Source organism: Bubalus bubalis, chromosome 6 (assembly GCF_019923935.1).
Source record: "Bubalus bubalis isolate 160015118507 breed Murrah chromosome 6, NDDB_SH_1, whole genome shotgun sequence".
NCBI lineage: Eukaryota > Metazoa > Chordata > Mammalia > Artiodactyla > Bovidae > Bubalus > Bubalus bubalis.
Window position 1 is genome coordinate 28603623 of NC_059162.1, and position 15222 is coordinate 28618844.

Below are 15222 nucleotides of genomic sequence, written 5' to 3' on the forward strand. Positions count from 1 at the left end.
ATAGAAATGTGGCTTTGCTAAAACCAAATATAATTTTAGAAAATATTTTAGCTGAAAAAGCTACCATAAAACTCTATGAGAGTCTAAGTCATTGGATTTAATACTATTTTGAAAAATAACTGCTACATAGAAATAAGACAACCTATATACTTACCAAGATTTTTTTCAATTCTTCAAGTTCTACTTCTTTGTTATTTTTAAGCTTGGTCATCTCTTCTAAAAAAAAAAAAGCAAAAGAATTTAAATGTGTTAACAGTAGGTTTAAAAAATAGGAAAGGAGAGAAAAGAAGTACGAATAGCACTTGAAAAGGAAAAATCAAAAGAGATGAATTAATACCATTAAGTCAGTTCACTTTGGTCGCTCAGTTGTGTCCAACTCTGCGACCCCAAGAACTGCAGCACTCCAGGCTTCCCTGTGCATCACCAACTCCTGGAGCTTACTCAAACTCATGTCCATTGAGTCGGCATCCTCTGTCGTCCCCTTCTCCTCCTGCCTTCAATCTTTCCTAGCATCAGGGTCTTTTCCAATAAGTCAGTTCTTCGCATCAGGTGGCCAAAGTATTGGAGTTTCAGCTTCAGCATCAGTCCTTCCAATGAATATTCAGGACTGATTTCCTTTAGGGACTGACTGGTTGGATCTCCCTGCAGTCCAAGGAACTCTCAAGATTCTTCTCCAACACCACAGTTCAAAAGCATCAATTAATTAAATAATACAGTTGGAGCACAGTAAAGCATAGAGGAAGTGCAAATGGATCAGATGCAAAATAATAATGGACATATATTAGTAGTACCATTTCCATAAAATTACTTCCACAACTGCTAGGTCACTTCAGTCGTGTCCAACTCTGTGAGACCCCATAGACGGCAGTTCACCAGGCTCCGCCGTCCCTGGGATTCTCCAGGCAAGAACACTTGAGTGGGTTGCCATTTCCTTCTCTAATACATGAAAGTGAAAAGTGAAAGTGAAGTCGCTCAGTCGTGTCCAACTCTTCACGACCCCATGGACTGCAGCCTACCTGGCTCCTGCACCCATAGGATTTTCCAGTCAAGAGTACTGGAGTGGGTTGCCATTGCCTTCTCCTAATTCTACAATTAAATGAGCCCGAAGTTCATTAAACAAACTAAGTCACAAAGCCCGTGCCTGTACCTTCAACTCACTATTATCTAAACATGTGGCCTTTCAATCAAATTTAAAAGGAGAATTAATTCACTTTTCTCAAGCTAACTCTGACCACTGTTCTGGATCTCAACATTTCCATCTCCTGTAAGACTTCAGTTGCTATATTACCAACATATATTGACTCTGTAGCAGAATCTTCAGTTTCCCCATATCCTATCTAAATACCTATTTGAATACAAAATAAAAAAGTATGATTGACGTTTCTGTCTTTTTCATACTATTGTTAAATTTCTTGTTTTGTTTTGTAGCCAAATTCCCATTTGTTATCTATCTACATTTCTTTCTTAATCCCATGCAAAAGTAAAGCTCACCTTCATTAATAAATTATGATCTCAAAGATCACCAACACCCATTTTGTGGTGAAATTCTCAGTCCTTATCATTGTGGAGCTTTCAGCATTTGACACTCTTAGCCACTCTCTACTTGTCTCCCTTCAATTTTCAAGACCTGGCTGTCTTAAGATTTTCTGTTTCCTTAACTCTTACTCTTTTTTTCTTTACCAACACCCTTCCTTCTTGTCACCATAAATAATAAAAATTCAGAATGCTTTTCCCTTTATATTTCCATGAATTCAGCATTAAGGTAATGAATTAAAAAGTCTTCCCAGTTCAAACCTCCTGTTTTTTCTTTCTTACATTTAAAAAAATATCTATAAAGTTCCCAAATGATGTCTTGCTGTTGCTAAGTCGCTTCAGTTGTGTCCGACTCTGTGCGACCCCATAGACGGAAGCCTACTATACTAGGCACCTGCATCCCTGGGATTCTCCAGGCAAGAACACTGGAGTGGGTTGCCATTTCCTTCTCCAATGCATGAAAGTGAAAAGTCAAAGGGAAGTTGCTTAGTCGTGTCCAACTCTCCGCGACCCCATGGACTGCAGCCTACTAGCTGTCACTTAAAATTTTATTATACCTGAAACACTGTCCTTTCTCACTCTGAAGGGTTATTAATTACTGGAGACATAACAGATTGACTGAAAATTTCCCAGACTCTGTACATTAAAAACAAACAAGGAACTTGTAATAACTGCCCAAAGTCTCTAAGAAAAATCAACAAAATATGAAATGCCAATATAGAGTCTAAAAGAAAAACCTGTCATATGCAAAACTTATTTAACCACAAAGATTCATTTTAGGTAAAATGGTTAATTTTTTAAAACTCAATGATTGTGGACTAAGCATGTGTCCACTCACTTCCAATCCCATAAATTATATATATAGTGCTCACTTCAGCAGCACGTATACCAAAGTTAGAATGACATAGGAAAGGTTAGCACGGCTAAGGAGTAAGGATGATATGCAAATTTGTGAAGCGTTCCATATTTCTTTATGTGGCAACCTGGACGGGAGGGGGATTAGGGGAGAATGGATACATGTATATATATTGCTGAAACCCTTCGCTCTTCACCTGAAACTATCATAGTATTGTTAATCAGCTATGTGAAAGTCCCTCAGTCGTGTCTGACTCCTTGTGACCCTATGGACTATAGAGTCCATGGAATCCTTCAGGCCAGAATACTGGAGTGAGTATACTGGAGTGGGTAGCCTGTCCCTTCTCCAGGGGATCATCCTAACCCAGGGATCGAAACCAGGTCCCTTGTATTGTAAGAGGATGCTTTAACAGCTGAGACACAAGGGAAGTCTAAGAATACTGGAGTGGGTAGCCTAGCCCTTCTCCAGTGGACCTTCCAAAACCAGGGATTGAACCAGGGTCTCCTGCATTGCAGGCAGATTCAATATTGCATTGCACTGCCTGCATTGTAGGCGGATTCAACATATGTTGGGAAATAATCAGCTATACACCAATACAAAATAAAAAGTGGAAAAGAAAATCAGTTCAGTTCAGTTCAACGCTTAGTCATGTCCGACTTTTTGCGACCCCATGAATCGCAGCACACCAGGCCTCCCTGTCCATCACCAACTCCCAGAGTTCACTCAAACTCATGTCCATTAAGTCGGTGATGCCATCCAGCCATCTCATCCTCTGTGATCCACACAGTCAAAAGCTTTGGCATAGTCAATAAAGCAGAAATAGATGTTTTTCTGGAACTCTCTTGCTTTTTCGATGATTCAGCGGATGTTGGCAATTTGATCTCTGGTTCCTCTGCCTTTTCTAAAACCAGCTAGAACATCTGGAAGTTCAAGGTTCACGTATTGCTGAAGCCTGGCTTGGAGAATTTTGAGCATTACTTTACTAGAGTGTGAGATGAGTGCAACTGTGCGGTAGTTTGAGCATTCTTTGGCATTGCCTTTTTTTGGGATTGGAATGAAAATTGACCTTTTCCAGTCCTGTGGCCACTGCTGAGTTTTCCAAATTTGCTGGCATATTGAGTGCAACACTTTCACAGCATCATCTTTTAGGATTTGAAATAACTCAACTGGAATTCCATCACCTCCACTAACTTTGTTCGTAGTGATGTTTTCTAAGGCCCACTTGACCTCACATTCCAGGATGTCTGGCTCTAGGTGAGTGATCACACCACCCTGATTATCTGGGTCGTGAAGATCTTTTTTGTATAGTTCTTCTGTGTATTCCTGCCACCTCTTCTTAATATCTTCTGCTTCTGTTAGGTCCATACCATTTCTGTCCTTTATCAAGCCCATCTTCACATAAAATATTCCCTTGTTATCTCTAATTTTCTTGAAGAGATCTCTAGTCTTTCCCATTCTGTTGTTTTCCTCTATTTCTTTGCATTGACTGCTGAGGAAGGCTTTCTTATCTCTCCTTGCTATTCTTTGGAACTCTGCATTCAGATGTTTATATCTTTCCTTTTCTCCTTTGCTTTTTGCTTCTCTTCTTTTCACAGCTATTTGTAAGGCCTCCCCAGACAGCCATTTTGCTTTTTTGCATTTCTTTCCCATGGGGATGGTCTTGATCCCTGTCTCCTGTACAATGTCACGAACCTCCGTCCATAGTTCATCAGGCACTCTATCTATCAGAACTAGTCCCTTAAATCTATTTCTCACTTCCACTGTATAATCATAAGGGATTTGATTTAGGTCATACCTGAATGGTCTAGTGGTTTTCCCTACTTTCTTCAATTTAAGTCTGAATTTGGCAATAAGGAGTTCATGATCTGAGCCACAGTCAGCTCCTGGTCTTGTTTTTGTTGACTGTATAGAGCTTTTCCATCTTTGGCTGCAAAGAATATAATCAATCTGATTTCGGTGTTGACCATCTGGTGATGTCCATGTGTAGAGTCTTCTCTTGTGTCGTTGGAAGAAGGTGTTTGCTATGACCAGTGTGTTCTCTTGGCAGAACTCTATTAGCCTTTGCCCTGCTTCATTCCATATTCCAAGGCCAAATTTGCCTGTTACTCCAGGTGTTTCTTGACTTCCTACTTTTGCATTCCAGTCCCCTATAATGAAAAGGACATCTTTTGGGCGTGTTAGTTCTAAAAGGTCCCGTAGGTCTTCATAGAACCGTTCAACTTCAGCTTCTTCAGCGTTACTGCTTGGGGCATAGACTTGGATTACTGTGATATTGAATGGTTTGCCTTGGAAACGAACGGAGATCATTCTGTCGTTTTTGAGATTGCATCCAAGTACTGCATTTCAGACTCTTTTGTTGACCATGATGGCTACTCCATTTCTTCTAAGGGATTCCTGCCCACAGTAGTAGTTATAATGGTTTCCAATGGAGAATTGGAAACATATATAAACATCTTTTTTCCCAGTTTGGGTAAAAACAATTATTTTTGTAAATTAAAATAAATCATGGTGAGTTAAATTGGTAAGTTAAATTCACCCATTCCAGTCCATTTTAGTTCGCTGATTCCTAGAATATCGACGTTCACTCTTGCCATCCCTTGTTTGACCACTTCCAATTTGCCTTGATTCATGGACCTGACATTCCAGGTTCCTACGCAATATTGCTCTTTACAGCATCGGACCTTGCTTCTATCACCAGTCACATCCATAACTGGGTATTGTTTTTGCTTTGGCTCCATCCCTTCATTCTTTCTTGAGTTATTTCTTCACTGATCAAGAAAATATATATATATATATATATATATAATATAAATTAACAATACTAGGCAGTCTAATATTAACAAACTCAAATGTTGAAGAACCTTGGGGAGTGAAGGGGGATAACCCATATTAATTCAATCAGGCTATGTGAACAACTATACCAGGTATCCACATGCCCAGCCACACAGTCCACCTCAGGTTAAATCAAGCATTCTGAGAATTAGAGCCAAAGGGACATGATACTACGCCTAATAGCTCGTAAACTCTAAGCAACATTAGCATTCCCTATAACCAAAGTGCTAGTCACTCAGTCATCTCCAACTCTTTGCAACTCCATGAACTATAGCCCACCAGGCTCGTCTGTCCATGGAATTCTCCAGGCAAGAATACTGGAGTTGGTAGCCATTCTCTTCTCCAGAGGATCTTCCCAACTCAGGGATCAAACCTGGGTCTCCTGCATTACAGGCAGATTCTTTACCATTTGAGCCACCAAGAAGCTCCCTCTATAACCAAAAGACAAGTTATTTAATACAAAGCCCACCCTTCCTTACAGAACCTCCCATCTCTTCCCACAATCAAAAGAATCAGACTGTAACAAACACGTGAGTAAATACGGATTCTCAAACACTTAGATGAGTAATCAAGAATCAACAATTAGTGAAGAAAAGCAAAACCATGAAAGAAAGGCACCAAATATATTCAAAGTTAATAATAAAGATTACAGAAAGTTATAGAGATTTCTAGAAAAACAATTGTCAATCCATGATTTATTTTAATTTACAAAAATAATTGTTTTTACCCAAACTGGGAAAAAAGATGTTTATGTATGTTTCCAATTCTCCACAATTGTAGATATGAAGCTTTGTAAATATGAAATATAGGGTTTTTAGAATTAGCTAATTAAATGGTCATAAATTCACAAAACAACTACAAATTTCTCACTTTTGGCCATGAAAATTGAATATTAACAATACCATGTGATAAAACAGGGGCACAGTTTCCTGTAAATAGTTCATAATCCAACATGACTACTCAATGAACCTTCAAAATTCAATTAAAATGTAATAGACATTTCCCACTAAGAATTATTAAGATCCCTGGATCCTAAAATAAGAAAAAAACTACAAAAATATCTCTTAGGCTCCTTATAATTCTTGATATTTATGAGCTGCATAATGAATCTGAATAAGTCTTAAGATTTAAATTTCTCTTTCAAAAATCAAATTAATAGTTATCAAATAATCACTATTGGTAAATGACAGAGGAGAAACTATATTTTATTCTGAAATAATGTTGATGGTTTTAAAATTGGCTAATATTATCAGGTACATATGTTATTCTCTAAAACTTACCCAGTTCACTTGATTTCTTCTGAAGTTTCATGGTAAGTACTTTCAATTCATCTTCACTTTTTTCCAAGCTTGTAAAACATATTAGTTCAATGTAAAATGTAAAATCAATGTAAAATATTTTTTTAGTCATAATTCATCTAGTAATTAAAACTGGTGCAATTTAGCAATGACATAGTTTATTATGATTCATTCATTCAATTATTACACATTTCTTGACAATCTACTTTGGCTGGATACTTTAACATGTCAAAATAAGATATTACTAATATACATACATAGTTGTATATTAATTCAATCTACGTAAAACCTCACAACTTATCATCATGATTTATCTCTTAGCTGTTGATGATAATCAAATTAATACTTCCTAGAACTTTGAAAGAGATTGAGTATATAACTACTATTGTACTGAATTCTGCCTTAGGAACAATATAAATATGAGAATTACACAATTCACTTAACTCCTCTAGTTTTCCATTTCCTCATCTGTAAGACAAATGACATATAAGGTCACTTAAAAGTTGAAAATCTGAAAATCACCTGGATAGGTCAATCAAGAATACACAAGAGTAAATGGGCCAGAAAATCTAGCTTTTCTTCCCTCACCATACATAAGCAGTAGAGAAGAAACTCTGCTGGGCCCAGGTCAAGACTTCATAGAGAAGCTTGTTCTTTCATCCTTCAGACTAATGGGTCAAAGATAACTATGTAGGCCTCATAACACAACTTTGTATAAACATTTCCTTAATACAAAGTAGCAAAAAACAGATGAGGTTTTCAACTCAAGTTTTAGAAAAACAATTTAAATGAAATACAAATCAATATTTTATATGTATCTAACCATATTCATTGATTCATTTAAAATGTCTGAGTACCTACTTTGGACCAGGCTAGTTGCTAAATTTATGTATCAGAATGAAAGTTACAGACCCCAGTAAGATAATCAACAATCTAGGAAGTTATTTTTATATAATAACCCACCCTTTAACTAAATATGTCATATCACTGCATCAGTCCTTATGAGCTTATCTATATTGCTTAACTCTATGAAAAGCATGCACAGGAACTATCCTAGAGAATACTTTCTCTCTTTTCCTAGGATACCTGCTTACCCAATACAAACTCTTTAAATGTGTTCCCACTTTATATACAAAAAGATACTTGGTTACAGTTATTATAGGAATTACAAGTCAGTTGACAATGAATAGAAAATGGCACTGAATATTAGAAGTAAATTGTTTTTTATTCAGCTAAATAAGCAGTAACTTTACCTTTGCTGTTCTGTTGTCAATAATCTTTTCAAGTTGCAGATAGTAGTTTTAAGTTCAGTAACCACAGATGAATGGGCAGCTTTAGCTTTATTAAATTCTTCCATTTGAGCTTCTTTTTCTCCAGTGAGTTGATATATATTTTTGGTTGCTATCTGCAAATCTTCCTCTAAAGCCATTTGAGCATTCTAAATGAAATAAAATACAAACAAAAGCTATGAACCAAGAGCTTAAGAAGGAAAAAAAAAAGCTGAATTCATCTGCTTTCTGTAATTTGCTGCCTCTCACCCCTTACCCCCACCCTACTACCCCTCTGACCCCGGTCTCTCCTTACCATCTCACCCTCTTCTACTCCACATTGACCAATCTGGAGTGCCCTACCCACTACTCATTTCAATTCACCATTGCTCCAGAGCCCATTTATAGTCCTAGACTATCCATAGAGTCTTCCTAACCAATCCAGTCCATAGTGTTCTTTTAATTCTTAGAAATATTATAGAATTTTTGCCTGAATCATGTTGATACCTAGCATAGTTTTGCATTTTAGTTATACTTTTGATGTGTTTTATCAAATGTCTTTATACTACAAGCACTTAGAGATTCTATATTCTCTATTTGAAGCTTCAAGGCCTTGTACATAGTATTAGCATTCAATAAGTATTTGTTGACTGGTTGATGGTATGAGAGTTAGAAATTAATCAGTTTTTAAATCATACCACACTTCTTTGCAAAGACATTTTAATATCTTCTAGTTCTGATGTCAGATGATCCTGCTTCTCATTTGATTCTTTTAAGTTTTCATTCTGTAATTCTAAAAGAGAAAGTTGTAAATAGATATTTACTTAATAGAAAATACAAACCAAGAAAACAAATTATTTGTAACAATTATTTTTTCCTACATTACATACTCCAAAATGAGGGAGAATTATGCAAATATAGATTCACTAATATTGGTCATCATCAACTTTTGTTGACCATCAAAATTGTTATTGCCCAAGCACTCAAAGGTGAACATATAGGGGTTTTAGTGCTACATTTTTTAGTAATAGCTAACCATTGGAAGCACTTCCCTGGTGGCTCAGACAGTAAAGAATCTGCTTGCAGTGCAGGAGATCCGAGTTCAATCCCTAGGTTGGGAAGATCCCCTGGAAAAGGGAATGGCTACCACTCTAGTATTCTTGCCTGAAGAAATGCATGGACGGAGGAGCCTGGTGGGCTTCAGTCCATGGAGTCACAAAGAGTAGGACATGACTGAGTGACTATCACTCACTCACTCACTCACGCATGTATTAGGAAACAACCTTAATATTCAAAGGGAGACAAATTAGACTATGGTGATACAATGATATACCATGTAGCCACTGTAAATGATGATGTAGCTGTTTATTTATTACTAATTTGGATATCCATAAAATATAGAATAAAAAGAGCAAGTTAAAAACAGCATTTATATAAATAGTACATGTGAAAGAACACACAAAATGTTCAAAAGCAATTTATCTCCTAATGGTGAAACTGTTCATGATTTTATCATTTACTATTCTGATTTTATATTTTTCTAAATTATTACATTTACTTATTTATATACTATGAAAAAATCAAATAACTTCACTTGATAGCTAATATTTACTAAATCCTAAGTGTCAGGTGCTATTTTTATGCTTTATCTGTGTGTATTCACTTTTAAATCTCATAAAAACACAAACAGTAAGAAACTCATGCTCATCCCTGGGTTCAAATTATTCTACTTCCTTTTACTAGCTACCTACACATGGGCATACTTAACCAACTGCTCCCTACCTTTCCCACATGGAAAATGACAGTTAATGATATTTCAAGGAGTTCCTATTAGGATTACACAAGATAATGCAACTTAAAACATTTAATCACAGTGTCTAGCATATAGTAAAATGTTAAATACTATTATGATGATGGTGATGATAATATGATGCATACAGAAAGTGGAACTACTGGGCAGGCAGACAAATAATCAAAAATAAGTGCTGATGAGTACTCATGAGCAATTTTGGGAATAAATACAGAGGTGGTACCTAAGCCTAATAAGACCAATAAGTGTTAGAAGTAAGGGGAGACAGACATGGGAGAGGGAAAGTTCAAGGAAGGCTTCCAGAAAGTGACAGCTGAGTTAAAACATTTGAAAGCCAATAACTATTAACAAGAGTAACAGGAGCTGAGGGAGGAAAGAAAATCACAAGAGATACAAAAGAGCATATACAAAGTCAAAAAACAGAGATAGGATAAACATTCTGAAGTCTAGAAATGTATCTCAACAGCATGAAACAAAGCACAAGAGAGAAATCATAATATCTGCTATACTAGATATGATTGGAAAAATAATGACAAAGTCATAATAGGATTCACACAACTTGCTCAGAAGTATTTGCTTCCTAAGTCATGAAAAACAATAAAGGATGTCAAGCAACAGAATAATGTTTCAGACATATTTTTTAAAAATTCCAATCTCAAAATCTGTGTAGAAATGAAGGGGTTAGTGCTCCAATTCTAGGAAAAGAATATCTGGAGAGAGGGAAATGATAACTAAAGACTATCTATTACAATACTATTTATAATGGTCTATTAATAAGTGTCTCCTCTGAGAAATCCTAATCACAAACTAGTAGTTAGGCATGTGTGGGAACAGAATATATGCTGCTTAAAAATACTAAAAATCTCTAAGCCAAAACTTAATTTGAAGTTCCCCTAAGTTCCCCCAGAATCCTGGAAGCTATAAAAGTAAATTTTCTCTGTAAAAATATACCTCTAATTCAGCCCTTAAAGAATTTCCACAGATGAAACTAGAGGACTTCACAATCAAAACCACAAGAGTAAACAGAATACTACTACAAGAAAAGTCAGCAGAAAAAAGACAAACTTTGACCTGATTGCAAGATTTCAGATGTTAGGATTACTGGCTGTAATTACTGGATTAAAAAAAAAAGTATTGTGTATCATTTTTAAAAACTAAAAGAAGGAATTTTGCCAGTTGTCCAGTGGTTAAGACTCCATGCTTCCAATGCAAGAGACACAGACTCAGTCCCAGATCAGAGAACAAAGATCCCACATGCTATGCAGCACAGCCAAAAGATTTTTTTTTTAATTAAAAACAAAAAAGGTAAAAGAAATAAGGAAGATATCCAAAAACTAAAACTTACATAGAAATGACATATAAAATTGAAACTGAAAACTCTATTGGAGTAATAGTGAGGTATGTCATTTTAAACAAACACACCTCTAACAGGGAATAAAAAATTCAGGATCAATTATTAAGAATATTAAAATCATTAAACTCCTGAAAAAATAATGAAATTAATGGTCACAAAGTGAAGGCAAAATAGAAACTTGGAGAAATAACATAAGCACAAAAACTGCTTTTGCCTCAAGGAATTCACAAGTCCTGGCAAAGCTGGATTTTGATCTGAAATTATGATGAAGTGAGAAAAAAATATGAAAACTCAGACTGTATAAGGTAAGAAGTTCAAGAATTAAACCTTTGTACAATAAGTTCAGTTCGGTTCAGTTGCTCAGTTGTGTCCTACTCTTTACAACCCTGTGGACTGCAGCACGCCAGGCTTCCCTGTCCATTAGCAAACCTGGAGCCTGCTCAAACTCATGGTCATCAAGTCATGACTCCATCCAACCATCACATCCTCTGTTGTCCCCTTCTACTCCTACCTTCAATCATTCCGAGCTTCTGGGTCTCTCCAAATGAGTCAGTTCTTCACATCAGGTGGCCAAAGTATTGAGATTTCAGCATCAGTCCTTCCAATGAATATTCAAAACTGATTTCCTTTAGGATTGACTGGTTTGATCTCCCTACAGTTCAAGGGACTCTGATGAGTTTTCTCCAACACCACAGTTCAAAAGCATCAATTCTTCAGCATTCAGCTTTCTTTATGGTCCAACTCTCACATCCATACATAACACTGGAAAAACCATAGCTTTGACTATACGGATCTTTCTGTGCAAAGTAAAGCTCTGCTTTTTAATATGCCGTCTAGGTTGGTCATAGCTTTCTTCCAAGGAGCAAGCGTCTTTTAATTTCATGGCTACAGTCACCATCTGCAGTGATTTTGGAGCCCAAGAAAATAAAGTCTGTCACTGTATCCATTGATTGCCCATCTATCTGCCATGAAGTGATGAGACTGGATGTCATGATCTCAGTTTTTTGAATGCTGAGTTTTAAGCCAGCTTTTTCACTCTCCTCTTTCACCTTCATCAAGAGGCTCTTTAGTTCCTCTTCACTTTCTACCATAAGAGTGGTGTCATCTGCATATTTGAGGTTATTGATATTTCTCCCTGCAATCTTGATTCCAGCTTGCGCTTCATCCAGCCCAGCATTTTGCATGATGTACTCTGCATAGAAGTTAAATAGGCAAGATGACAACATAAGCCTTGATGTACTCCTTTCCCAATTTGGAACCAGTCCATTGTTCCATGTCCAGTTCTAACTGTTGCTTCTGGACCTGCATACAGATTTCTCAGGAGGCAGGTAAGGTGGTCTGGTATTCCCATCTCTTAAGAATTTTCCACAGTTTGTTGTGATCCAACAGTCAAAGGCTTTAGCATAGTCAATGAAGCAGAGATTTTTCTGGAATTCCATTGCTTTTCTATGATCCAATGGATGTTGGCAATTTGATCTCTGGCTTCTCTGCCTTTCTAAATCCAGCTTGAACATATGGAAATTCTCAGTTCATGTACTGTTGAAGCCTAGCTTGGAGAACTTTGAGCATTACTTTGCTAGCGTGTGAGATGACTGTAATTGTACGGTAGTCTGAACATTCTTTGGCATTGCCTTTCTTTAGGATTGGAATGAAAAGTGACCTTTTCCAGTCCTGTGGCCACTACTGAGTTTTCCAAATTTGCTGGCATATTGAGTGCAGCACTTTCACAGCATCATCTGTTAGGATTTGAAATAGCTCAACTGGAATTCCATCACCTCCACTAGCTTTATTTGTAGTGATGGCCCACTTGACTTCACATTCCAAAATGTCTGGCTCTAGGTGAGTGATCACATTATCACGGTTATCTGGGTCATAAGATCTTATTGGTATAGTTCTTGCCACCTCTTCTTAATAGCTTCTGTTTCTGTTAGGTCCATACCATTTCTGTCCTTTATCATGCTCATCTTTGCATGAAATATTCCCTTGGTATCTCTAATGTTCTTGAAGAGTCTTTCCTACCTCTGGTCTTTCCCATTGTATTGTTTTCTTCCATTTCTTTGCATTGATAACTTAGGAAGGCTTTCTTATCTCTTCTATTCATTGGAACTCTGCATTCAGATGGATATATGTTTCCTTTTCTTCTTTGCCTTTCACGTCTCTTCTTTCCTCAGCTATTTGTAAGCCCTCCTCAGCCTTTTTTCATTTCTTTTTCTTGGGGATGGTTTTAACCATCACTTCCTGTACAACATCAAGAACCTCTGTCCATATTTCTTCAGACATTCTATCAGATCTAATCCCTTGAATCTGTTTGTCACTTCCACTGTATAATCATAAGGATTTTGATTTAGGTCATACCTGAATGGCCTAGTGATTTTCAGTACTTTCTTCAATATAAGTCTGAATTTCTCAATAAGGAGTTCATGATCTGAGCCACAGTCAGTTCTCAGTCTTGTTTTTGCTGACTGTAGCTTCTCCATCTTCAGCTGCAAATATAATCAATCTGATTTCAGTATTGACCATCTGGTGATGTCCATGTGTAGAGTCGTCTCTTGTGTTCATGGAAGAGGGTGTTTTCTATGACCAGTCTGTTCTCTTGGCAAAACTCTGTTAGCCTTTGCCCTGCTTCATTTTGTACTCCAAGGCCAAACTTCCCTGTTACTCCAGGTATCTCGACTTCCTGCTTTTGCATTCTAGTCCCCTATGATGAAAAGGACATGTTTTCTGTTTGGTGTTAGTTCTAGAAGGTCTTGTAGGTCATCATAGAACCGTTCAGTTTCTTTGGCATTAGTGACTGGAGCACAGACTTGGATTACTGTGATGTTGAATGGTTTGCCTTAGAAACGAACATTAGATCATTCTGTCATTTTTGAAACTGCACCCAATACTGCATTTCAGACTCTTTTGTTGACTATGAGGGTTACTCCATTTCTTCTAAGGGATTCTTGCACACAGTAGTAGATATAATGGTCATCTGGATTAAATTTGCTCATTCCAGTCCATTTTAGTTTACTGATTCCTAAAATGTCGATGTTCACTCTATTCATCTCCTGTTTGACCACTTCCAATTTACTTTGATTCATGGACCTACCATTCCAGGTTCCTATATAATATTGTTCTTTACAGCATCAGACTTTACTTCCATCACCAGTCACATCCAGAACTGGGCTTTGTTTTCACTTTGGTTCAGCCTCTTTATTCTTTCTGGAGCTATTTCTCTACTCTTCTCGAGTAGCATATTGGGCAGCAACCAACCTGGGGAGTTAACCTTTCAGTGTCATATCTTTTGGCCTTTTCATACTGTTAATGGATTTCTCAAGGCAAGAATACTGAAGTGGTTTGCCATTCCCTTCTCCAGTGGACCATGTTTTGTCAGAACTCTCCACCATGATCTGTCTGTCTTGGGTAGCCCTACACAGGTTGGCTCATAGCTTCATTGAGTTAGACAAGACTGTGATCTATATGATTAGTTTGCTTGGTTTTCTGTGATTGTGGTTTTCATTCTGTCTGCCTTCTGATGGATAAGGATAAGGGGCCTGTAGAAGCTTCCTGATGGGAGGGACTAGTTGTGAGGGAATCTGGATCTTGCTCTGATGGGCGGGGCCATGCTCTATAAATCTTTAACCCAATTTTCTGTTGATGGGTAGAGCTGTGTTCTCTCCCTGTAGTTTGGCCTGAGGCCAAACTATGGTAGGGGTAATGATGGTAATGGCGACCTCCTTCAAAAAGACTTACGCTAGCATACCGGCTCCCAGGACTATTGTAGTCAGTGCCCCTGACTCCACTGCAGGCCACTGTCAACCCATGCCTCTGCCTGAGACTCCTGGAAACTCACAGTCAAGTCTGGCTCAGTCTCTTGGGCAGTCACTGCTCCTTTTTCCTGGGTCCTTGTGCACACAAGGTTTTGTTTGTGCCCTCCAAGAGTCTGTTTCCCCAGTCCTGTGGAAGTTCTATAATCAAATCCCACTGGCCTTCAAAGTCAAATTCCCTGGGGGTTCTCAGTCCCTTTGCCAGATTTCCAAGTTGGGGAATCTTTTATGGGCCCTAGAACTTTTCAACGGTTGGAGAACTTCTTTGGTATAATTTTTCTCCAGTTTGTGGGTTATCTGCTTGGTGGCTCTACAGTGGGGCTAATGGCGACCTCCTCCAAGAGAACTTATGCCACACACCATGGCTCCCAGGTCTGCTACAGCCAGAGCCCCTGTCCCCATGGCAGGCCACTGCTGACCTGTGCCTCTGCAGGAGACACTCAAAGGCAGGTCTGGCTCAGTCTC

General features: G+C 37.7%; 1 protein-coding gene and 1 non-coding gene across 11 annotated transcripts in view; one reads left to right on the forward strand and one right to left on the reverse strand.

Annotated features, from left to right (window-relative positions):
• SYCP1 (synaptonemal complex protein 1) overlaps positions 1–15222 on the reverse strand; it is a 151611-nt gene that overhangs the window by 101754 nt on the left and 34635 nt on the right. For all 10 annotated transcript variants that reach the window (XM_045166061.1, XM_044944511.2, XM_025288044.2 and 7 more), the window contains 4 exons: positions 8486–8580; positions 7773–7957; positions 6502–6569; positions 155–216 (listed from right to left, as the gene is read on the reverse strand). In XM_045166061.1, the coding sequence (XP_045021996.1) occupies positions 155–216; positions 6502–6569; positions 7773–7957; positions 8486–8580 (410 nt within the window). The remainder of the gene's footprint in view (positions 1–154; positions 217–6501; positions 6570–7772; positions 7958–8485; positions 8581–15222) is intronic.
• LOC112585841 lies at positions 2398–2504 on the forward strand. Its single transcript, XR_003110419.1, has one exon. It is a non-coding gene; the product is annotated as a U6 spliceosomal RNA (small nuclear RNA).